This window comes from Felis catus, chromosome D1 (genome assembly GCF_018350175.1).
Source record: "Felis catus isolate Fca126 chromosome D1, F.catus_Fca126_mat1.0, whole genome shotgun sequence".
NCBI classification, from domain to species: Eukaryota; Metazoa; Chordata; class Mammalia; order Carnivora; family Felidae; genus Felis; species Felis catus.
In genome coordinates this window covers 30,807,304-30,831,218 of record NC_058377.1, presented here as the reverse complement: position 1 = coordinate 30,831,218, position 23,915 = coordinate 30,807,304, and the positions used below count along the sequence as shown (strand labels likewise).

Below are 23,915 nucleotides of genomic sequence, written 5' to 3'. Positions count from 1 at the left end.
GGCCACAGACACATGAAAAGATGCTTAACATCACTCATCATGAAGAAAATACAAATTCAAACTACAATGAGATATTACCTCACACCTGTCAGAATGGCTAAAATCACCAACACAAGAAACAATAGGTGTTGCTGTGGATGTGGAGAAAGGGGAACCCTAATACATTGTTGGTGGGAATGCAAAACCAGTGCAGCCAGTAAAAAACAGTATGAAGTTTCCTCAAAAAGTTAAAAATAGAACTACCCTATGACCCAGCAATTGCACTACTCAGGCATAAAATGAATGAATTCTTGCCATTTGCAACAACATGAATGGAGCTAAAGAGTATTATGCTAAGTGAAGTCAGTCAGTCCAAGAAAGACAAATACCATATGATTTCATGCATATGTGGAATTTAAGAAACAAAACAAATGATCATAGGGGAAAAAAAGAGAGAAGCAAACCAAGAAACATACTCTTAACTATAGAGAACAAACTGATGGTTACCAGAAGGGATATGGGTAAGGGGATGGGTTAAATAGGTGATAGGGATTAAGGAGGGCACTTGTTATGATGAGCACTTGTAATGATCATAATTTATAACAAGGTTCTCCAAAAAGTCTCCATTTAAATATTACTTTAAATCTACTTTCATAAATTATAAACAGTTCTTTTTTAAATGTTTATTTATTCTGAGAGAGAGAGAATGCGAGCATGAGTGGGAAAGGGGCAGAATGAGAGGGGAGAGAGAGGATCCCAAGCAGGATCCACACTGTCAGCTCAGAGCCCGACATGGGGCTCGATCTCACAAACTGTGAGATCATGACCAGAGCAAAATCAAGAGTTGGACACTCAACCGACTGAGCCACTCAGGTAACCCATAAACAATTCTTAATTTACAAATCCACTAGTAATATAAGGAGCCTATTATTTATAAGCTACTTTGGTTAAGGAGAGATTTTTTATTATTCCAAAATCTAGTTAAATGTTTAATTAAATATCAAAAAAATTTTAAAAATTGTTGTAAAGGCTTAGAGGATAAAATAAAAACTAACTTTGGGGCACCTGTGGCTCAGTTGGTTAAGCATCTGACTTTGGCTCAGGTCATGATCTCGTGGTTCATGAGTTCAAGCCCTGTGTGGGGCTCTGTGCTGACAGGTAAGAGCCTGGAACCTGCTTTAGATTCTGTGTCTCCCTCTCTCTCTGACCCTCCCCCCCACTCATACTCTGTCTCTCTCTCTCTCTCAAAAATAAATAAAACATTAAAAAATTAAAAAAAAAATAAAAATTAACTTCAACAGAACTAGAGATGATACTGAGGGGGATAGATTTTATTTATAAATGTAGTGACTAAAATATTTATAATGACTAAAATATTTATAAAGAGGAGCAACTTCAAGAAAGGAAAGAAAAATGCAGAAAAAAAAATACGCTCAAAGTATTTATCAGGAAGGGTTATAGAAACTTGAATAACATTCCTAGATCATATACTTCTAAAAAAGAATATAAAAAATATTCAGAGTTCCACATAATCTCAGCCTTTGATGTTCACAAGTCTACAAGTATGGTTATCCCCTAAATCATAGTTCAGGAGTTAGGTTGCCTGAATATTCATTTTATCATGATTCACATTCACAGCAGTACTACAAAGAAAATGCAACCCACAGAAACCTTCTGCATGTTTAGCTGAGGTACAGAGGACAGCAAAAGATAAAACTACATTTTTCTCCATTTCTCCTCTCCCACACCTTTGCTTTATAATCAGGAAAAACCCTCAATGGAAATATCCAGAACCCTGGGAGCAGGATTCGGGGAACCAGCAAAATGCACACAAGTCAAGACAATGCAGATCCAAGAGAGAACGTTGATTTGGTGATGAATCTTTACTGGTCACCTTTCTGCATTAGGAAAACAAGGTAGTATGTCTACTTGTGATACTCCCAGTCAGGGCAGCTCCTCCAGTTCTGCTCAAGACTCTGTCCCAGTCCTTTAGCTGATGCTGCTCTCAACACACAGATGAAGGGCCCAGGTGAAAGAGCTCAGGCCTCCAATCTAATCCATGACTCAACTGGAACACAACAGTCCACATGAACCACTCAATGCTCATTCAAGTTGTACATTAACTGTCATGCCTGAACATCAAGTCTGGGTATTACTCTTGAAGCAGGCTTCGAGAGATCAGCATCCTCATCACTTCATTGCTACCTGCAAGGACAGAAAGAATAAGGATTTAGTTGCAGCAAAGTCTGAGAGCTCCGTAAACCTCTAACTAGTGTGCTCCAAGCCTCACTCAGGATAGGAGTAGGTGTAAACTACAATTGTTGCTTTAACACTGAGAGGGATGGGATTATCACAGACTGCTTTCCAAAGCACAGAAAAATGTCAGGAAGAAATAAACGTACCCTTAAAAACACCTCTCTTGGGAGAGGGAAGATGACTGAGTAGGAAGATGCTGAGCTTACCTCCTCCCATGGACACACTAAGGCTGAAACTACATACAGTGCAACTGACTCTGAGACCCTGAACTCTAGCAGAACAGCTATTCCACACCTAAAGATATAAAGAAAACATCACATTGAGGAGGGTAGGAAGGGCAGAGATGGTCAGGAGCCAAAACACCCCAGTGTAGTGACCCATAAGCAGGAAGATATCACAGGTGTGGAGGTCCTTCCTGAGGAGTGAAAAGTTCAAGTCTCACATCAGGCACCTTCTGCCCTGGGGATCTTCACTGGAAAGATGAGGCCCCATATTGTCTGGCTTTGCAAATTAGTGGGGCTTAACTCCAGGAGAGCCAGGGAGCTACAGGAAACTGAAAGGGCCCACACACAATATCAGTCACTCGGAGCTCAGGACAGAGGTAGTTGTTTGAAAAGCTCCTGGGCCATACATGAGGGAGGCTTAATGACTAATGTTTGAGTGTGTGCCAGAGGGACAGGGATCTGTAGGAACTTTGGGAATGAAAGTGTTGGCAAGTGCATTTTTCTTGTACTCCTATAGGTTAGTTAGCTAGATGCTTGTAGGACCAAGATCTGACACTCTCCACCTACCTTGCCAGCACTCTTTGTCCCACCCTGGCATTCCTCTGCAGACCTTCCCTGCTTAACACACTCAACCCAGCAGATAGATGTCCCTCCAAGCAGATACCACCCACCATATCCAGCAGGTCGCCTTAGATCAGTACCCACTCCTGCCCAAAGTGACTGCTGCCCACTAGCACCCCCAGATGACCCCGAGCTGGGCCTGGTAGCCAGCCACAGTGGGGGCTAACCCCACCCAGCAGCACAGATACAACAGTAGGACACATACATCCTATATAGGGGACACCCCTGGAATGCTGGGTTCTAGTGACCAGGGAGATGCCTTCTATCCAGGACATTACTTTCAGGACCAGGAGACACAGCTGGGCTATCTAATACACAAAAACAAAAACGAGAAGACAAGAATATGCTCCAAATGAAAGAACAAGGCAAAACCTCAGTCAAAGAACTGATAAATAGAACAGATAAATAAAACAGATAAGCAATCTACTTGATAAACTTTCAAAATAATGATCATAAAGATGCTCACGGCCTTGAGAGAAGACTGTTTGAACTTAGTGAGAACTTCAGCAAAGAAACATAAAATATAAAACAAAAAGTAGTTGAAGAGTACAGTAATTGAAATGAAAAATACACTAAAGGGAATTAACATCAGAAGATTCAGAATGGATCAGCAATTTGGAAGACAGGGTAGTGTGTAAAGTGCCCAAGATGAGCAGCAAAAAGAAAAAGAGTTAAAAAAATAGGTTAAGGGACCTCTGTGACAACATCAAGCATACTAACATTTGCATTATTGGGGTCCCAGAAGGAGAAGAGAAAGAGAAAGATGCAGAAAACTTATTTTAAGAAGTAATAGCTGAAAACTTCCGTACTCTGGGGAAGAAAACAGACATCTAGTTTCAGGAAGAAAAGGAAGCCCCAAACAAGATAAACCATGACATATAATATATATAATATAATATAATATAATATAATATAATATAATATAATATAATATAATATAATATAATATATAATAATTAAAATAGTAAAAATTACATATAAAGAGAAACCTTAAAAGCAGCCAGAGAAAAGCAAATAGTTATATAAAAGGGAAAGTACCCAGAAAGGTAAGAGCGGTTTTTCAGTAGAAACTTTGCTGCCAGAAGGGAATGGCATGATATATTCAAAGTGCTGAAAGGGAAAAAACCTAAAACCTTGAATAGTCTACTGGCAAGATTTTCATTTAGAACTGAAGGAGAAATGAAGGATTTCCCAGACAAACAAAAGTTAATGGAGTTCATCATCACTAAACTGCCCTCATAAGAAGTATTAAAGGAACTTCTTTAAGTTGAAAAAAAAAAAAGGCAACAACTAGAAGTAAGCAAATTATGAAAGGAAAAATTTCACTGGTGAAAGCAAATGTAATATAGGTAGTAAATCAATCACTTATAAAGCCAGTGTGAAGGTTAAAAGAAAAAAATAGTAAAATCACTTATATCTAAAAATTAGTTAAGGGACTCATAAAATAAGATGTAAAATATGATATCAAATACATAAAATGGGGGGGGTACTAAAAATGTAGTGCTTTTATAATGTGTTTGAATATAAGCAAACATCACTTAAAATAGACTGCTATATACATACGGTGTTATACATGAACCTCATGGTAACCACATACCAAAAACCTGTAAGAGATGCACAAAAAATAAAGAGAAAGGAATCCAAGCATAACATTAAGGTAAGTCATCAATCACAAGGGAAGACAGAAAGAAAAGAAAAAAGAAACTGAACAAAAACAACCAGACAACAATTAACAAAATGGCAATAAGTACATAGCTATCAATATTACTGTTACTTTAAATATAAATGGACTAAATGCTCCAATCAAAAGACAAAAGGTGACTGAATGGATTAAAAAACAAGATCCATCTATGAACTGCCTATAGGAGACTTACTTCAGACCTAAAGACTCATACAGACTGAAAGTGAAGGGATGGAAAAAGGTCTTCTACACTAATGAAAATTTTTTAAAAAGCTAGGGAAGCAATACTTATATCAGACAAAATAGGCTTTAAAATAAAGACTACAACAAAACACGAAAAAGGTAATTACATAATGATAACAGGATCAATCGAACAAGAGGATATAACAATTATAAATATTGACGCAGCCTACACAAGAGCACCTAAATATATAAGGCAAATACTAATGGACATAGAGAAATTAACAGTAATACAATAATAGTAAGAAAATTTAATACCCCACTTACATCAATGGATAGGTCATCCAGACAGAAAATCAATAAACAAACAATGGCTTTGAATGACGCCTTAGAACAGATAGGACTTGAGGATATCACAGATATATACAGAACATGCCATCCAAAAATGTGAGAACACAATATTCTGTTCACGTGCACATGGAAGGGCACATTCTCTGAGACAGATCACATGTGAAGCCACAAAACAAGTCTTAATAAATTTAAGAAGACTGAAATCATATTAAGCATCTTTTTCAACCACGATGGTATAAAACATGTGGAGGCTAAACAACATGCTATTAAACGACCAATGGGTCAATGAAGAAATCAAAAAGGAAATAAATAAAATAGCATGAGACAAATGAAAATGGAAAGCCAACATTGCAAAATCTTTGGGGCAGAACAAAAGCAGTTCTAACAGGCAAGTTTATACTGATATGGGCCCTCTTCAAGAAACAAATCTTAGGGTTGCCTGAGTGGCTCAGTTGATTAAGCGTCTGGCTTGGACTCAGCCGGCACAGGGACAGACAGGCCAGGGAAAGTGGTGACCCTATAACCATTCTGGAGAATAACCTCTGGCAATTTTTACCTTCTAGGATTTGCTGGCTGGTTTTAAAAAAACAAACAAACAAAAACATTTTCCCTGAAAGGAGGGGTCAACTTTTTGCTTCATTTTTACAGTGGGTTTTAATGCAAAGAGAAATATGAACCCCCATGAAGAATGAGTAATCACACATCTCGAATAAAACCAAGCCAAAATTTCAGATTTATCCAGTAACGAAGTCCACAATGAAACAAAGTGATCAAGACCAGTGCCCCAAATTTTCTAGAAGTGGATGATGGCATGGCCTGAAATCTATGTATCTGGCCTTTCCCATTTCTTCTTACAAGGTTAAAAGGCAGAGTTGGAATAAAGGTGAAGTCTCACACACTCATAAAAGCTGGGTAAGGAAACAACCACAGGAGTAATCAGAAGAATTTGAGCAAGAGTGACTGACCTCATCGATGTGCTTCAGGAATGGGGTTTGCAGAAGAAAGCGAACTCTAACTTTTACAAGCTGTGATTTGGTCATCACACCAGAGCAGTGGGTTCAGTTTCAGAGTGGCGTTCCCAGACACACAGTGACAGTCTCGTTTGAAAACTTGTTAGAGATGCAAATTTTTAGGCCTACCCAAGACCTACTGAGTGAGAACTTCTGGGCACAGAGCCTAGCAATCTGTTTTCACAAGCCCTCTAGGTGATTCTGACACTTCTTCAGGTTTGAGAAGAATGCTTTGAAAATGGCAGAGAGACCAATGCCCACAAGCCTCTCTGCCACCATGGAAGCAGCCCCACATCGCACCACTGAAAGTCACTTAGACAAGCCTCTGCCCCATCTGGCTCTCCTACAGTGTAAGTACCCCTGGCTGTTTACACTAACTGGGACAGGAGTCACTGGTGTGGAGTGTGGAGAAGGCCATGCCCTGAGCCATACTCCCAACAGCTTACACATTTCCCAGCCCAATCCACTCTGTGATTGCCAAGAAGATACCCATATGATTTAGTTTACTGAAAAATCCATTAGTCATATTATAGAGATATGAATTTATAGAGGTTCCTGGTGATCAAATTAGCTCACATTTGCTGTGTTAATTACTGTACCGAAGTTTGGGGATCCTTGAGGACCAAGTACTTTATGAGAGTAAAGAACAGTTACTACTGCAGTTTTCAAAATGCTTTCTCATGTATTATCTGAGTTTGAATGCTCTCTAAAGTTTGCAAAGAAAAAGAGTAGAAATGGAGTGATTTGACAGCTTATTTCTGGTGACAAAGCAGAGCCTCCTGACTCCCAGGATAGTGCTCTTGTATGGCATCAAAAAGCACTTCCAGAGTAGGGTCAGGAAAAAGAGGAAGGAGGAAGGCAAAAGACAGACAGGATCTGATGGAACCCTGAGAACCAGCCAGCACAGGGACAGACAGGCCAGGGAAAGTGGTGACCCTATAACCATTCTGGAGAATAACCTCTGGCAATTTTTACCTTCTAGGATTTGATGGACCCTGGAGTCCCGCACATACTGCTGAACAGCATAGTCCTTCAGGTAGCCATAGCCTCCATGCATCTGTAAAGCCTGGTTGCAGATCTGCAGGGAGATAGGGACTACACATCTCTGATTTTGGGAAGACTATGGAACAAGTGGCTTCTCCTTCCACCCCAGCCTCCTGTAAACTAATATGAGGAAGAACAACCTACAGATAACCAGCCAAGCTCAAAAAGGGGCTCTGTATTCTGTGTGATTGGACAACAACTACTGAACTTACCAGTTCCCACCAGGCAGGCAACTCAGAAAGCTCTGCTTTTCTTGCTTATTATCTGCAGGGCAGAGGCTGCCCACAAGCACTTTGGCTGGGATTATGTGAAGTCATGGTGTCATCTAGTGGCAATGCAGCCTCATGTGGAAATGGCTTAGCCCTTGACATTTAAACACAGCATAGTGCTAAATTTGAACAAGAGGCACTGGAAGGCTCTGAACCTTCTTCCAAAAGAAGTGTCTCATCTAGAACACAATCAAATGACAGTGCCACAGTGGAGTGTGCAATGGCACAAGGCAGATAAAAAGTCAGCTCCCAAGCAGACCTCTCATTTGTTCATTTATATCCGTAAGCCCCAAGGCGATCTCTGCAGCATCTGAGGAGTTAACTAATGGCTCTCAACATCCCTGGACCCAAAAGCTGGTCCCTGTCCACCCAAGACAGTCAGAGGGCACCATCACGCACAGCAAAGCATTCATCTGTAGCGAAGAGCTTGGCCATGGAGCACAGGGCCACTGCATCTTCCCGCTCCTCCTGCAGAGCTACTGCTGCACTGCGGATCATCAGCCGCGAGGCCACCAGCCTTGTTGCCATATCAGCCAGTTTGAATTGCAGGTACTGCAGCAACAGGGGAGAAGAGAACCAGACAAGATAGACAGGCTTAGACCAGCACCTGATCTGGGGACCTCCATAAGTCTTCTCTGATGAGGTACCTTTCCTAAGTGACCCCAAGCTTCAAAGTCTTCTTCAGACTTTGCAGAGAAATGTATTTTCTACAGAGAAAATGAGTTCTAAGACCACTTCACTTGCCCTGCACTTCAATATTACCTCCTGAAAAAGATTACTGATAAAATTAGAACATAAGTTCTAAGATGGGGGCAAAATTCCAATGAGAAATCACAGCCTCACCCTCCTAGAGGATGTGGACCACAAAGCAGATCTCACACAGAGCTGAAAGCAAATGCAGGGGCATCTGGGAAATGACCTGGTTACTGGCCAGAGGCTCTCCAAACTGCTTCCGAACGTTGAGGTAGTCTCGGGTGAGGATGACCGAAGCATGAGCAGCTCCTAGAGAGCAGGAAGCTGGAAAGGAAGAGTGCCAACATTTCAAGTGAGTCAGCACAGTGCTGCCTGCTGGAGCCCGCTACCTCCCTGCCCCATCCTGTTGTGTTCTCACCAACATTGATCCTCCCTCCATTCAGTCCTTTCATGGCAATGATGAAGCCCTGCCCTTCATCCCCAATTCTGTTGGCCATGGGGACTGCACAGTCTTCAAAGATCACGGCACGGGTTGGCTGTGAGTTCCACCCCACCTGGCAAAAATCAGGGACTGTATGGCTGCCCAATAGGGCAGCATTTAGGGCACCATTCTCTGTTGATGAAACCCTGTGAAGTACAGGTTCCATTATCCTGGGACTTAGACCTTGAGAACTTAAAATCAGAGAAAATACAAAAGTTCAGACTTAAACACTTGTCAATTGTCATAGATTGTTTTTTCAGTGAAACATTTTTTAACATATTATCTGGTTTCTAATGTCTACTTTACCAGACTAACCTATCCACAAACATTTCTCACAATTTCTTTGAGGATTGGGGCAGAACTGTCCTAATTTTTAGTCCCTCTACAAGTATATTCTTTTATTTAAAAAAAAAAAGTTGGGGGGGGAGCACCTGGGTGGCACACTTGGTTAAGTGTCCAACTTTGGCTCAGGTCATGATCTCACATTTCGTGAGTTTGAGCCCTATGTTGGATTCTCTGCTGTCAGCACAGAGCCCCTTTGGATCCTCTGTTCCCTCTCTCTCTGCCCCTCTCCTGCTTGTGTGTTCTCGCTCTCTCTCAAAAATAAACACACATTAAAAAAAAAAAAAACAGACAATATAAGGATTATTTGATTTGTCCTTCTGTAAGGATAACAAGGATTATCAAGAATACAGTCACACTTCTCCTTTTAAAAGCTTAGTGTTACTTCTAAGATTGTTATCATTAGATGAGAGGAATAACACTCACTGTGCTGGCAATACCTGGTTGAGTGTTTGGCTGCAGAGAGATCTAATGATGTGCTGTCAGCAGCTCACATGAGCCAATTACACGCATCTTTTCCTAACGTGGCATTCAGTGATAACAGGTTGGTGGCCTTACATATGAGTGTTTTGGTTTTTGTTTTTCTTGGAGAGCCGATTTACCAGGACATCCCTGAATATGTCAGCCACGAGCCCAGAGAGAATTCTAAATACCTAAGATGTAGTCCATGTTATGAAACTAGCTGTATTTATCTCTGAACAAATCACTTGATTTCTTTGGGGCCTCGGTTTTCCTTTATGTAAGAGAACTGGACTGGAAAGCCCACAGGGCCACTTTCTTCAAATAAAATCTTATTCAGAAGTCTCATATATAAATAGATAAAGGCCCTCACTACTTGATCCTCCTCATCTCTTCTTCGAGGTACTTCAAGGTTTCAAAGAACCCTAAGGCTCAATGAGGCAGATTTTGAAAAGCACAAGACTATATAAAATTTCCCACTTCTCGTATAGCTCTATAAACACTACTGCCTTTACATGACCATTTCTTTACATAAAAACACTCAATAGCTCCCTCTGTTGGCAAATAAACTTTATTCCTCAACCTTTCATTTAGGGTCTTGTACAATTTGGGCCCGTCCTTCTTTACCAGCCTTTTCTTCTATTGGTCACCTATTGGTAGTCTCAACTCAAATTGTGCCACTAGGTTTTTTTCAATCCATATTTTTCTTATTCTGCTCTCTCTATCAAAGTCTGGCTTAAATGAAACCTCCTGAGGCCTTCTAGGTCACTTGAGCCAACACTGAACTTCTCTTTTAGGCTCCCATAATCTCTACAAGTCTCAAACCTCCCAATATTGGCCTGTACAGGGGTTACCTGAGAACCTATCTCCCCAAATAAACACCTGAAAGCAAGACTGAAACAAAAATTATTATTTTAATAATATTTCTAAAGAGCCCAAAACAAATATCTGCTACCTCTTCACTTCTAACCCCTTACTATAAAAACATCTACCTTCCTCCCCTATGCAGAGAATTCCTTTCCTAATCCTATCTGGGCCCCTGGGTAGCTTTAGCCAGTGAGAACAGATACCCCCTTTCCCTTTCTGAAGGCCCTGAACTGCTAGACCACTACCACTAGAGCCCATTCCTTCTGTCACTCTTGACTTCTGTTCTACATATTATCTTCATTCCCTCTTCTGAGAGTCCTCACTTCCAGCCCTCCTATGACAAAACTCATTCTCCTATGCAAAACCTTTTAACAATTAAATCCAAGATAAAGTCCTCATTACCTTCCCATAAAGTCAATGCAAAACTAGTAGTTTAAAGCTCTCAGCTATACAATGTGTTAAATATACCAAGTCACAGCCATACTTGCAGGAAAGATGGCATGGAACAGGGAGAAAGGCCGGCTGCTTGGGTCACCAGAACAGTCAGGTCAACCATGGGGATCAATGGGTGACTCTTCATCTCGGTCTAGAAGGCCCTGCTTGCTGTCCAATTTCATCCTACACCTACACCATTCTCTTCTTTGCTCACTTCTCTAGGACCATACTGAACATTTTTTCCATTTCCCAAATAGGCCATCTGTCTATTTGTTGTCTCTGCCCAGAATTCTTCCTATGGTTGTTCCTTCTAATATACTTGGGATCTCATCTCAAAAGTCATGACCTCTCAGAGTTCAGGTCTATTGTAGAAGCTCCCAAACTCTCCTCAATCAGTATCCTATCAACCTGTTTTATCTCCTCTGTAGCAGAGAACACTTCCAGAAGGCACCTTGCTTATTCACCTGTCTGTGACTTCTCTCTGCTTGCTGGAAAGTTAATTCCATGGGGGCAGAGCTTGTCTTTGTTCACTGCTCCATCCCTACTGTTTAGAAGAATGCTTGGCACACAGTGGGCACTCACTAGCTGTCAAATGCATAAAGAGATGTCCTTCCAGATTTCCCTTACGTTGAAACATATACAAAGCAAAACTAATAATTAAAAAAAGACAACAAAAAAAGAAAATGTATACACTTAAAAAGTGAGAGAAAATAGAAAATGAAAGGAGGAAAAGATATACTTTTTGTTTCTGGAACTTATTTATAACTTTTCTCTAGGCACTAACCTTGATAGCTTTGGTATTCTGTCAACAGAATACTGAGGTAGATACTACCCTTGTGTGTTGAAACAATTATCACTACCTTTATTTTTTTTTATTTATTTTTTTTATTTTTTTTTTTCAACGTTTATTTATTTTTGGGACAGAGAGAGACAGAGCATGAACGGGGGAGGGGCAGAGAGAGAGGGAGACACAGAATCGGAAACAGGCTCCAGGCTCCGAGCCATCAGCCCAGAGCCTGACGCGGGGCTCGAACTCACGGACCGCGAGATCGTGACCTGGCTGAAGTCGGACGCTTAACCGACTGTGCCACCCAGGCGCCCCATTATCACTACCTTTATAAGCACAGACAACCTGAATCATCATAACTCAATCCTGTAAAATTATGTGCCAGACTATGTAAGTTGATCTATGTCATATGGCCCAAAGCAGACATTCCTAGAATTAAGATATCCTATAGCTGTATATCTTCACATACATTATACACATAAGACAGCATACGTCTTATAATTTCAGACAAGGCTAGGAGTGACTTTTGTATCCTCCCCATCCCAGAAGCCAGCATCAGGCTTTGTACATGGCAGGAATCTAGTAAAAACCTATTATCCTATAAAGATAAGGGGCACTAAAACTTCTAACTCTTTGGCAGTTTATAAAATATCAGGAAGGCTCATGAAGGGAAATATGGAAACCCTAGGAGCTATGAAAGGAGAAGTACATTTAGGGGTCATTTCATTACCTGAATTCTCCCCCAAAGTCATAACTGTAACAGTACATATTGGAGGCAGATGACAATTCTGGTCACCTGCCCTAACAAATCTGAATGGTCTCATCTTACCACCAGCTACAGTTACATAACCATAGTTTTACTGTTCATGGCCTGACTAGGAGATTTCTTAATCCTAGAAATGTCTTCCCAAACCACCTGTGGAAACACCCTTCTTCTTAAATTATTGAAATACCCATAATCATCTCCAATGAGTTTTATTTTATTTTTATTTAAAGAAGAAAAGTGGCTGATATGCTTTTCATTCCTGAGACTTCTAGTCACCAACAGATCTTCTGTAAGTATTTTTTCCTGGGATAAAAGTGTGCACTAAAATAAGTTGGATAAAAAACACAGGTCAGGGGCTATGGCTGAGTGGCTCAGTTAAGCGTCCAACTCTTGATTTTGGCTCAGATCATGATTTCATGGTTCGTGAGTTTGAGCCCTGCACTGGGTTCTGCGCTAACAGTATGGAGCCTGCTTGAGATTCTCTCTCTACCTCTCTCTCTGCCCCTCCCCTGGCTCGCACTCTTCCTCTCTCTCTCCCTCTCGCTCTCTCTCTCAAAAATAAGTAAAATTAAAAAAAATGAAATAAAAAAAACACAAGTCAAAAGTGGAGGTGAGGCAGACAATAGAGAAATCCCTCACACTAAAATGACAGGTGGCTTATGGAACTTACTGACAAACTCTACCATTTTTGCCAATGGCATAGTATTTCTGTAGACATGCCCTATTTTATTTCACCTGCTCCTGTTGAAACTGTAATAGGAGCAACTGCCTCCAATGCAAGTTAGCAAGTATGTGAACCTATTCAAACAGAACAAATAGAACAGAGGTAGGTCTGGCAGGTAACAGATTCTTGAATTGCTTGAACTTGAATTGATTCATGTCCATTAACCACTCACCTTTTTTTCCTTCTTGCCAAAGCTGAGGCCAGGTGTTCCCTTCTCAACAACTATACATGAGATGCCTTTGGGGCCTGGTCCTCCTGTTCGGCACATGACTACATAGACATCTGATTCACCTCCACCACTGATAAAGGCCTGGTGGTTGGAGAGGGGGTGCACAAGGATCAAGAAACACATGCATTCCTGCAGCCCAACAACTGGGAAAACATAGGGATTCTCCCAACAGTAGGGTGCTAAGAGGTATATGATGGCACAGAGAAATGAAGAAGGGGTAAAAAGAACCTGTGCTGACTGGGGAATCAGGGATCTAGGTGATGAGACTATAAAAAGGATAAACAAAAATGAGCAAAATTATCTGGACTCAGATCAGAAGAAAGGGAAAGCGGGGCATCTGGGTGGCTCAGTCGGTTAAGCGTTTGACTCTTGATTTCAGTTCAGGCCATAATCTCAAGGTCATTGACATGGAACCTTGTGTTGGGCTCTGCACTGAGTGTGGAGTGTGCTTGGGAGTCTCTCTCCTTCTGCCCCTCCCCCACTTGCGCTCTCTCCCCCTCTCTCAAAATAAATAAATAAACTTGAAAAAGAGATAGAAAGTGAAGGTAAATAAAGGGAAATAGGTCAGAGGTTCTCTACCCAACATGTAAAAATCCCAGGAAATATTAACTCGCAGAGAGCAAGGATCTAGATAATATCAGCAGGAAGATGGGAACAATTCTGTAAGGTGGGTATGCTGGTACCTTGGAGCCATTGAGGATGTAATGATCTCCTTGTTGTTTCGCTGAGGTTAAAAGGGACGCAGCATCACTGCCACTTCCTAAGGCAGGGATCAAAAGGAAGCAGAGAGGGTAGGAGACAAAGTCAGTGAAGTTAAGGGAGACCCAGCACGGCTCCATTTCCAAGGAAATCTTTCCTTATAACAAACAGCTCAGTGTTTCCTACTTTGAAACTCAAACAGCCAAAGGAACTCTCTGTATTTGGTGAAAACGGTGGACAGCAATCAGATTATTTTCCTACAAGGAAGTTCCAGTCGACAGCCTGGAGAGACTCTGGCCTAGAGGCCTCTGAGTCTTGTGACATCAGGCCACAGGAATGGATGAACTTCATGGTAAATAAGGGTTATATGCTTTGCCTGAGCAGCATCTCCTGATTCATCTTGCTGGCAGTGTGGCAAACCCACCTGGTTCAGTGAGGCAGTAGGAAGCAAATTTCTCCATGGTACAGAGCGGTGGGCAATATTTGTACCTCTGTTCCTCATTTCCAAAAGTATCGATCATCCAGACACACATGCTGACAGGTACACCAAGAAGAAAAGACCAAAAGGAAAAAAAAAAAAAAAAAGAAGAAGAAGAAGAAACAACAATGACAGAGTTAATATGGAGAAAAAGACATCTGAAGGGGGAAGGTCTGGGGAAGGAGAACACAGGTAGCAAAGCAGAGTGAAGCAGAAGAGAGAGTGGGAAGAGAAAAGCTGCCACTGAGGAAATTCAACTTTAAAGGAAAGGCCTAGGTTAAAACATATTCCCGGAACACGCAGTTCCCACAGATAATCAGGGTCAAGGTATTTCTCACTTGGATGTTCATGCTACTTCTATTTAGGTTCAATAAGGTCCCTAAAAATCAAAGAGTTATATAGGTACTTTTGCAAATTCCTGGAGGCTTTGTCTTTGGGTTGAGGAAGAGGGGATCAGGGCCCTAAGCACTGTCCTAGAGAAGTCTATTTGGTTCCAGCTCAATCTAGGATTTGAGAGAAAGCTGACAGACATCATTCTCCAAGCAACATACAACATGACAGATTCCAGTCCAAGAGGCAATAGCAGGCCTAGTGTGAACTTTTACAGTTAGGTTCCTCAACGGCAGTCAACCTTCAAAGATGAACTTTTCTCTCTTTATCTGAAATTTCGCAGTCAATTGGTATGAGCACTTTGTTGTGCTCACCAAGCTTTGGCACTCACTTGTGGATGCTTATATAGGCTGTGGTGCTGGTACAGCCTGTAGCCAAGGCTTCAAAGATGACAGAGGTATCGAGCCGTGACAGTCCAGACCCACCTACATCTGTTCGTACGTAGACCCCCCCAAAGCCTAGCTGAGCAGCCTTCCGCATAGCATCCACTGGGAACAGCTCCTACAAAAAAACCAGGGTCATCAATAAGTGATTCACAGATGGACTTTCCTTTAAATGGCACAATGGGGGATTAAGATGTTTGCATTTGGGAGACTGTAGTATTCCCTTAACATAACAGGCTATTTGTTACCTATAACAGTTAAAACGCATTCTGGAAGTACTGGTTTTCTAGTGTTAAAGTTTCTTTTTATTATCAGAATTGCCTTGGTTTTAAGAGTGTCCAAATCTTTGTATAATTAAAAAAGAAAAAAAACAAAAAAACAAACTGGTCTTAGGCACCTGGGTGGCTCAGCTGGTTAAGCAACCAACTCTTGAGTTAGGCTCAGGTCATGAACTCATGATGGGGAGATGGAGCTCCATATTAGCTGACAGGAAAGAGCCTGCTTGGGATTCTCTCTCTCCCTCTCTCTGTGCCCCTCCCTGAATAATTAGTTAAAAAAAAAAAAAACCAACAGGTCTCTACAAGATGATGAGGATGTTTCTAGGAAAGGAATCACGCCATTACCAGTACTCTAATCTGCAGTAAGAATTGTGCATGGAGAATAAACACTGAAAAGTTAGGACTACAAGGAGATCTTGGTCACCACATGAGGCATTTTTGGAACATCTAGCCATAAGGAGAACTCCCACCTTCTGGTCCCACTCTGCCATATGTGGAGCCATCTCCTGGGCAGCAAAGTCAAAGGCCACTTTCTGAAATTCCTTCTGCTCTTCATTTAGTCCCATGGAAGCTGTGGGCAAGATTGTATACACTCAGTTCCAGGACAGGGGTCAGGGAAGGATATTGCCAAGAGCAAGAACCACAAAGCTGGGACAGTTGACCTAATACAGCATTTCTCTTACACAATAAGGTAAGTCAGGAACCCCAATCAACTTCAGTTATCCCATTGTAAAATGAGGGGGCTGCACTATATACTGAGTAAATTTCCTCATCTGTAGAATGAGGAAAGTATACATAATGAGTATATATGTAATATATGATACATAAAATACAATACAAATCACAATTGTCTTAATCACTTTTCACTTATGCAATGAAACAAAGAAATATTTGTTAATCACTCCCATTAATTTGATATTCTAATATGTGGAATGATACATTAAAGGACAATTTCCTTTAATTTTACTGATTAAGAGATACTTTCTTTTAAAGGTGAAAAAGTACCTCATTGGTTGAAGTTACACAACTAGCTGATGGAAGTACTCCAACGAATTTATTTGTTATTTAATATTAACCTATTTAATATTTAATCTATTTGTTGCCAGAAAACTCCTTACCTGCCTTGGTATCAGCAAGGGTAATTTTGTTTACCAAATTCTAAATGCTAGAACAGGGCAGCAACTTATGAAGGAGTTTTAGGACATGGAGAAGAAAACAGTATTCTATACTAGTGTATATTATAGATCTGGGTGTAATCTAAGGGATTCATCACCTATTCTACAATGAAGAAGTGTCATTTATTCGAAAGGTTTTTGTTTTGTTTTGTTTTTGTTTTTGTTTTTTTTCAGAAGAAAAAAATGTGGTTAGGTACTTGACAGAATCACAAAGTGGCTGGGTATCTATCCCTAGTCAGCCTAGGCCCCTATCACTCTCTGTTCGTCACATCCAAATTATTTGGTACTTAAAAACATTCAGGTCTGTCAATTCTCATAGTTTCCCATTTGCAATAATAATTATTTTCCCCGCAGGAATTTCAATAGTAAAAGGTTTTAGGTGTTACATCATAAAATTTATGTGAGCAAATCTTGTGTCACATAAGGAAGGAGCATTCCTTCATCTAACACAACCAGCACCAGGCTTTTTACATTCTTACTACCTTTATGACCCTTAAATGACCTATGATTAAAACAAAATAAAATGAAACAAAGTCATGAGTTTCTGCACCTCTCTCTATATCCACTCCTTATCAGGAAGCAGGGATCGTAACAGAATCTACCTCAGAGTTGTGAGGATAATTGTAAAACCCTTAGTTACTGTTTTCACAAGTAAACGTATTAAATGTATGAAGAAGTCGATAATATCAACTACGTTTAAGGAGATTTGAACAATTAACAAACAGCATCAGCAGCAAAGATTAAGCTGTAACTACAAAGTATTTTCCTATCTTAATATATCTTTAGAGGGCCCCTGTGAAGTAGGCAGGAGGAAAGACAGGGCTTAAGCAGAAGGCCTGGAGCACAAATTCGGACGCCTGGCTTCCCGACCACGGAGGGGATGGGGTGGAAGAGTAATAGACGAGGGCCAGGGGCGCAACAGATGGAAACAGCAGAGAGTGAGGGCGGCCAAGGGAAGCCAGCCAGGTGGACGGGATGGGGTGACCCGCCAGCGAGGGAAGCCGATTTGGGAGAGGGCAGGTGGGCCTTGGGGTGATGACCCCGGTGACGGCCCACGACAAGCCAGGGGTGACAATGCACTCTACGGGCGCGCAGACCACTGCATTCCCTCCCCGCACACCGGGGGAGAGACTTACGATCGATGCAGGAGACCAAGCTCCGGCGGCCGCTCTGGGCGGGGGCCTGCAGACCACCACGCAGGCAGATGAGCGGCCTTCCCAGGCTCCAGCAGCCTCTGCGCAACATAGTAGCCTCTGCTCCACACAGGATCTGCAAGCGGGTTTCGTTCGCTACTGCAGGAGCCAGGCCCGCAGTGCACCCTGGGAGCTGTAGTGCATCCAGCGACCCTCACAGGCCAGATTCAGGGAGGCCTGCTCCAGAGGCAGGACTACAATTCCCAGAGACGCCGGGGTCTCGGCGCAACAGAGCCGGGTCTTACTTGATGCTCCGGACTGGGACGCTGTGACCAGGTGCTGGAGCCTGGGGTGGTTGGTTGGGGTTGTGTAGGCTGTGCGGTTGGGTCAGTGTAGCGGGAGAATGGGGAATAAATGGGAGAAGGATCAGATTACGAACCGAGGAGACGTTAGCGGCAGGTTATGCAAGATGGAATAGATAACTGGGGGAAGGATTGACGGGCCCAAGTCCAGGTCCGCAAAAGACCCTCGGGACTGAAACTCCGCTTCCTCTCATTGTCTGCATCTTGCTTTGCACAGGTTTCTGGGGGCAGATTCAGAGTTGCCTCTTGTACTCTTGGTTGATTCCAGAATCCTCTGCACTTCAGCCCTCGCAGGGGAACCATGCCGAGACCCCGGAAGAGGCTGGCTGGGTCTGCCGAGCTTGCTGGGCCAGGTGAGCTGCACCTAGGCTGCAAAAAGGCGGCCCTAGTTTCTCTAGGACCTGTTTCGTACTGCTCACTTTCAACTCCCTGTCTGTCGGGAGAATCCTTTTGTGGATTTTCTGTTACGTTATTCCTAATTGACTTCCATCTTCTTTATTCTTCCCACCAAGCTTATACCCAGAGCTTCTTGTTTGTTCATTAAAGCAATAGTAGATAAGGGGTGGCTTGTACTAAGGTCAATAACATACAGTTCTGCTGGGTGCCTCAGTTCGTTGAACGTCAGACAGTGGCTCAGGTCATGATCTCACAGTTTGTGAGCTTGAGCCCCACATAGGGCTTGCTGCTGTCAGCGCAGAGCCTGCTTCAGATCTTCTGTTCCCCTCTTTCTCTGTCCCTCCCCAGCTCCCGGTCCCGCTCTCTCAAAAATAAATAAAACATTAAAATTAAAAAAAAAAAAAAAAGCCTAGTTCTGCTTGTCATGGAAAATGCAAAGAGACATGAGTGAAAAGGTCTAGGAAACTAGATGGCTAAGGGTGTGAGGGCAGTAAGGACTGCCAGAAACGGAAGTGGAACTTGAATCTAGCCTTAAAGAACGGGAAGTCTTCCCTCAGGCAGAGAAAATGCAATGACATTTTTATATTCACAAGAATGAATGGCATTCTAAGTAGATGAAGTGCAGAAACAAAGCAATTAAAGTACTTTTGGGAATGGCAGAAGTTCCAGATTGACTACAATACATTGTGTTATTTAACAACACATAATGGTATTTGCAGTGTGCTTTCCTCCAAAGGGACCACCTGATCAACTAGGCTAGGGAGGTTCTGAGTATTAGACACCCATAAATGATACTTAATGAGGGCTGATGTAGGAGAGGTGGAACTAAATTCAGAGGCAGTGTGGTACAGTCATTAAGGGTGGATCCAGATAGACCAGGGGACAGTTCCTGATTATATTGTTTACTAAGTGTGTAATCTGGGACACATTTAGCAGATGAACAGAGTATCTCATTATACAGATTAACTGAGTTACTGTTAGGGTAACAAATAGAGCTTAGGGTCCGTCATAGAGTATGGACTTAACAACTCATATTAAGCTATTGAGTGCCTAATATGTTCCAGGAACATTTTCTCTAATTCTCTTAGGATAAAGTCATCTTTGCCAAGTCTACAAAGTACAGAATGAGCTGTTTTATCCAGCTTCTTCTGGCACCTTCAAGGAGCTGAAAGGAAGCAGGCCACAAAGCACAGTGAGCAAGCAAAAAAGAACTATGAGATGATAATTATAATAATAGCTTATATTTATTGAGCATTTATTATAATGCCAGGCATTGTCTAAACCCATTGTTAGCACTATTGTACTTAATCTCTAAAACAAGTTTGTGGAGTAGGTGTTTGGTTTCCTCATTGGAGAGAAATAGCCTCAGCAAGGGCACAGAAGAGAGTGAGGTAAAGAAAGAAAATTACTTAACACAAGTCAGAACTCTGCTAGGACTGTCGATCCTAACCCACAACCATGTAAGGTATTCTTATCCCACTGAATGGATAATCCAGAAGATACCCTGTGAAGATGGGCATTCCTGTCCCATTTTTATAGATAAACTGAAGTTCAGCAATTCAGTTGCTACTGCTAGTAATCGACAGATCCAGGATTTGAATCCAGGTCTGACTCCAAAGCATGTGCTTTCCCCACAATGCAACATTACTTCTCAGCCAGCATGACCAGTTTCTGCTGTTTGTTTCTATTGCAGACAATAAGGGACCAGCAGGAAAACGTACCAAGACTAAGAACCCAGTGGGGGCATCGGCTCAAGTGGTTAACTCCAGCCCTCAGAAGACTTCAGCCTCTAAAACCTGTGGGAAGAATCTAAGTAGTTACTGGCTGATGAAGTCAGAGGCAGAAAGCCGATTAGAGAAAGGTGTAGATGTGAAGGTGAGACCAGGTACCTGTCTTTAATCCCTTCAAGCTGTTTTTTTAGATAAGAGATAAATATGGGACACCACAGAGTCCACCAGCTTCTCTGAAGGGTAGAGTTAAGGGAAAGATAATAAGGAAATAAGGAATAAAATCAGCAAGGTTTATTACCAGCAACATAATAAATATGTTAGGTTTTCAGGTCTTCTCATTGCTGTTGCATTTCTGCTGCTGTTGCAAGAAAGTGGCTATGGACGACATGTAAATAAATGGTGTGGGTGTGTTTTAATAAAACCATTTACAAAATCAGGCCTAAAACCTATAGTTTGCCACACCCTGACCTGGGCAACATTTCAATCTTATGTTGCCTTACTCTTGCCACCTGCCATAATCCTACATATTTCTCTGCCAACAGCTAGTATTTATTCAGTGAATTAATATAAACCAGTTTTAATAATAGCTTGGAGAAAAATATTATAGAATCTATAGTACCTTAATTAGTAAAATACAAATAACCAACACATTATCATCTGGATTATCCATTCAACTGATCTTCTTAATTAACAAGGATAACAAGTTAATACAAGGCTTACTTACATGTGCCCAACAGAAGTGGCTTTGCGGAACTACTTCCCAGTAAACTACATACTCCCACTATAGCAAGTAGCACCCTCAGTGTAGGGGAAGAAACTATCTACTTCCATATTATTTCCAGTTGGCGTCAAGATTGTTTAATGAATGGGTTCATTTCCTGTTGCCTAGTTCAGCATCGAGGATCTTAAAGCACAGCCCAAACAGACAGCATGCTGGGATGGTGTTCGCAACTACCAGGTAAGAGGGTAAAAGCAGGGCCTGAGACCCAGGCGTTGGGTAAACGCCTGCCTCCTTCCATAACTTATTCAGTAGCAAAATCTCTTGGCCAATGGCCCAGATAATAAAATAGAAAATGTATTCAAAAATACCTTAATTACTCTGCATGCAGTTTGCAAATGGTCTGGATACAAGTCTGGGTGTTTCGGTAAAGGCAAGCTGCAGAAAAGAAAACCTCATCTAAGGAAAGCAGACTTGATTTCCACTAACAGCTAGTGTTTTCCAGTGGGTGAGGAGGAAGGTAGTTGTTTATTCTCCCCTCGGACAGGCCCGGAACTTCCTTCGAGCCATGAAGCTGGAGCAAGAAGCTTTCTTCTACCATAGCAACTGCAAAGAGCCAGGCATCGCAGGACTTGTGAAGGTCAGTTGTATAGGCATTGGTCTTAATCCCTCTCCCTTCAGGGAAACTTACTCATGTAGTTATAAAGGAACAAAGCTTAAATCAGTTAACAAAAAAGAAGTACCCTCCTCCCCATCCCTGATGTCACCACTCAGGCCTCTTCAGTATGAGAAGGACTATAACAAGGCCTTCATTTCAGGTCCCGCTGGTACAGACTTCTCATTTCTGTGCCTTGGTCTTTCACTCAAAAACAGGCCTGATGAGGGGCGCCTGGGTGGCGCAGTCGGTTAGGCGTCTGACTTCAGCCAGGTCACGATCTCGCGGTCTGTGAGTTCGAGCCCCGCGTCAGGCTCTGGGCTGATGGCTCGGAGCCTGGAGCCTGTTTCCGATTCTGTGTCTCCCTCTCTCTCTGCCCCTCCCCCGTTCATGCTCTGTCTCTCTCTGTCCCAAAAATAAATAAACGTTGAAAAAAAAAATTAAAAAAAAAAAAAAAACAGGCCTGATGATAGTTCTTCCAGATCAGAAGTTACTAGGATAAAATTATGAACTGCAGGTGGAAAGACAGTGGCACCAATAATAACCTTTAATACTTGGTTTTAGAACATTACTTTTAAGATTTTATCAAAATAAGATTGATTCCTATGCTTGCCTGTATATTATTTCCAGATATCTGAGCCTTCATTGGCTCTACAGCACAGCCAAAGGGGTTAGAATGTGCAGGGTCAGAAGTGAAAGTCAGACTAGAATTAAAAATTGGCCCTGGAGGGGCGCTTGGGTGGCTTAGTCAGTTAAACATCCGACTTTGGCTCAGGTCATGATCTCACGGTTGGTTCATGGGTTTGAGCCCCACATCGGGCTCTGTGCTGACAGGTCAGAGCCTAGAGCCTGCTTCGGATTCTGTGCCTCCCTCTCACTCTGCCCCTCCCTACTCATGCTCTCTGTCAAAAATAAACGTTAAAAAATTTTTTTTTTAAAAATGGCCATGGAGCTGACTGTACAGGCAAATGATTGGAGACTTGGTTTTGTTTTCAGATTGTGAAGGAGGCTTACCCAGACCACACACAATTTGAGAAAAACAATCCCCATTATGACCCATCCAGCAAGGAAGACAACCCCAAATGGTCCATGGTAAAGATTACTATTTTTCCTATTTCATGAAAGGAAAAGAATGGACAAAGAGAGGGAGGAAGAAGGTGTGGGGTGTCTTTAGGTCAAGGTATAGAGTCCAGTTCTTACTCAGATGAGGTTACCCTGGCTTTGGGAATAGGAACAGAACACTGGCAGCCCTACCTATAAGAACCTCCCATAAGAAGCTAAAGCACACAGTGGACAGAATCTACCTGCACGTGTCTTTCTGTCCCATACACTTTCTGTCACATAGGTGGATGTACAATTTGTTCGGATGATGAAGCGTTTCATCACCCTGGCTGAGCTCAAAACCCATCACCAAGCTCACAAAGCCACTGGAGGCCCCTTAAAAAATATGGCTCTCTTCAGTCGCCAGAGACTCTCAATTCAGCCCCTGACCCAAGGTAAGAGTGGGCCCTTTCTTTTATATTACTCACATACTAGAATGACTACGTGAACTCACATTTATTACTGATTAAGCTTGGGCACAGTATTTAACCTCTTTGAGCCTGTCTACTCACCTATAATATCCACGAAGGAGGAAATAGGTCTGGAGTTACTCATTACTATGTGCCCAGCAGTGCTTGGCACATAGTAAAACATTCCATAGTTTTTGAATGAATGACAACCTACCTCAGTAACAATATGAAATGTCTGACACAACCTCCCTGTTTAAGAGACACACCTCCTAATTCTTTGCTTTCTTTTCCCCTTTTTTTTGGTAGAGGAGTTCGATTTTATTTTGAGCCTGGAGGAAAAGGAACCAAGTTAACTGGGACCCTGTTGCTGGAATAGGCAAGACATTGTTCCAAAGAATTCAAGCTTTTGTAAGACAGAAGGAGGTTTGAGAAGGCTTTCTTGTTATGTTGACCTGGGATTGTGTACGTAGGTGATTTTCATGTACCTTTTTCAATAAAACATTAATATCAAAGTTGGGAAGCTTTTCTTTTAAAGTAGCACTAGGTGTGGTAGACTACTCCACTGCAGATCTTCTGCCCATCAGTAAGGTGCAGGGTTACCCTCTACCA

General features: G+C 42.0%; 2 protein-coding genes across 3 annotated transcripts; one reads left to right on the top strand and one right to left on the bottom strand.

Moving 5' to 3' along the window:
• Nucleotides 1–1,407: 1,407 nt before the first annotated feature.
• ACAD8 (acyl-CoA dehydrogenase family member 8) lies at nt 1,408–18,098 on the bottom strand. The gene is made up of 11 exons (XM_003992595.5): nt 17,938–18,098; nt 16,097–16,197; nt 15,297–15,466; nt 14,522–14,631; nt 14,082–14,158; nt 13,342–13,479; nt 8,727–8,862; nt 8,535–8,632; nt 8,015–8,167; nt 7,278–7,380; nt 1,408–2,184 (listed from the first exon to the last, which is right to left on the bottom strand). The coding sequence occupies exons 1-11, from the start codon at nt 18,044–18,046 to the stop codon at nt 2,132–2,134; spliced, it is 1,248 nt and encodes a 415-aa protein (XP_003992644.1). The 5' UTR covers nt 18,047–18,098; the 3' UTR covers nt 1,408–2,131.
• Nucleotides 18,099–18,124: 26 nt separating this feature from the next.
• On the top strand, nt 18,125–23,818 carry THYN1 (thymocyte nuclear protein 1). 2 transcript variants are annotated; one of them, XM_045038548.1, is made up of 8 exons: nt 18,125–18,270; nt 18,514–18,649; nt 20,386–20,567; nt 21,312–21,380; nt 21,646–21,780; nt 22,792–22,887; nt 23,141–23,291; nt 23,613–23,818. In XM_045038548.1, exons 2-8 carry the CDS (start codon nt 18,598–18,600, stop codon nt 23,657–23,659), a joined length of 732 nt encoding a protein of 243 aa, XP_044894483.1. In that variant the 5' UTR covers nt 18,125–18,270; nt 18,514–18,597; the 3' UTR covers nt 23,660–23,818. The 2 variants fall into 2 exon arrangements, with proteins under 2 accessions (XP_044894483.1, XP_006936872.2); XM_006936810.4 differs by having other exon boundaries at nt 18,126–18,270; nt 21,688–21,780.
• Nucleotides 23,819–23,915: the final 97 nt, after the last annotated feature.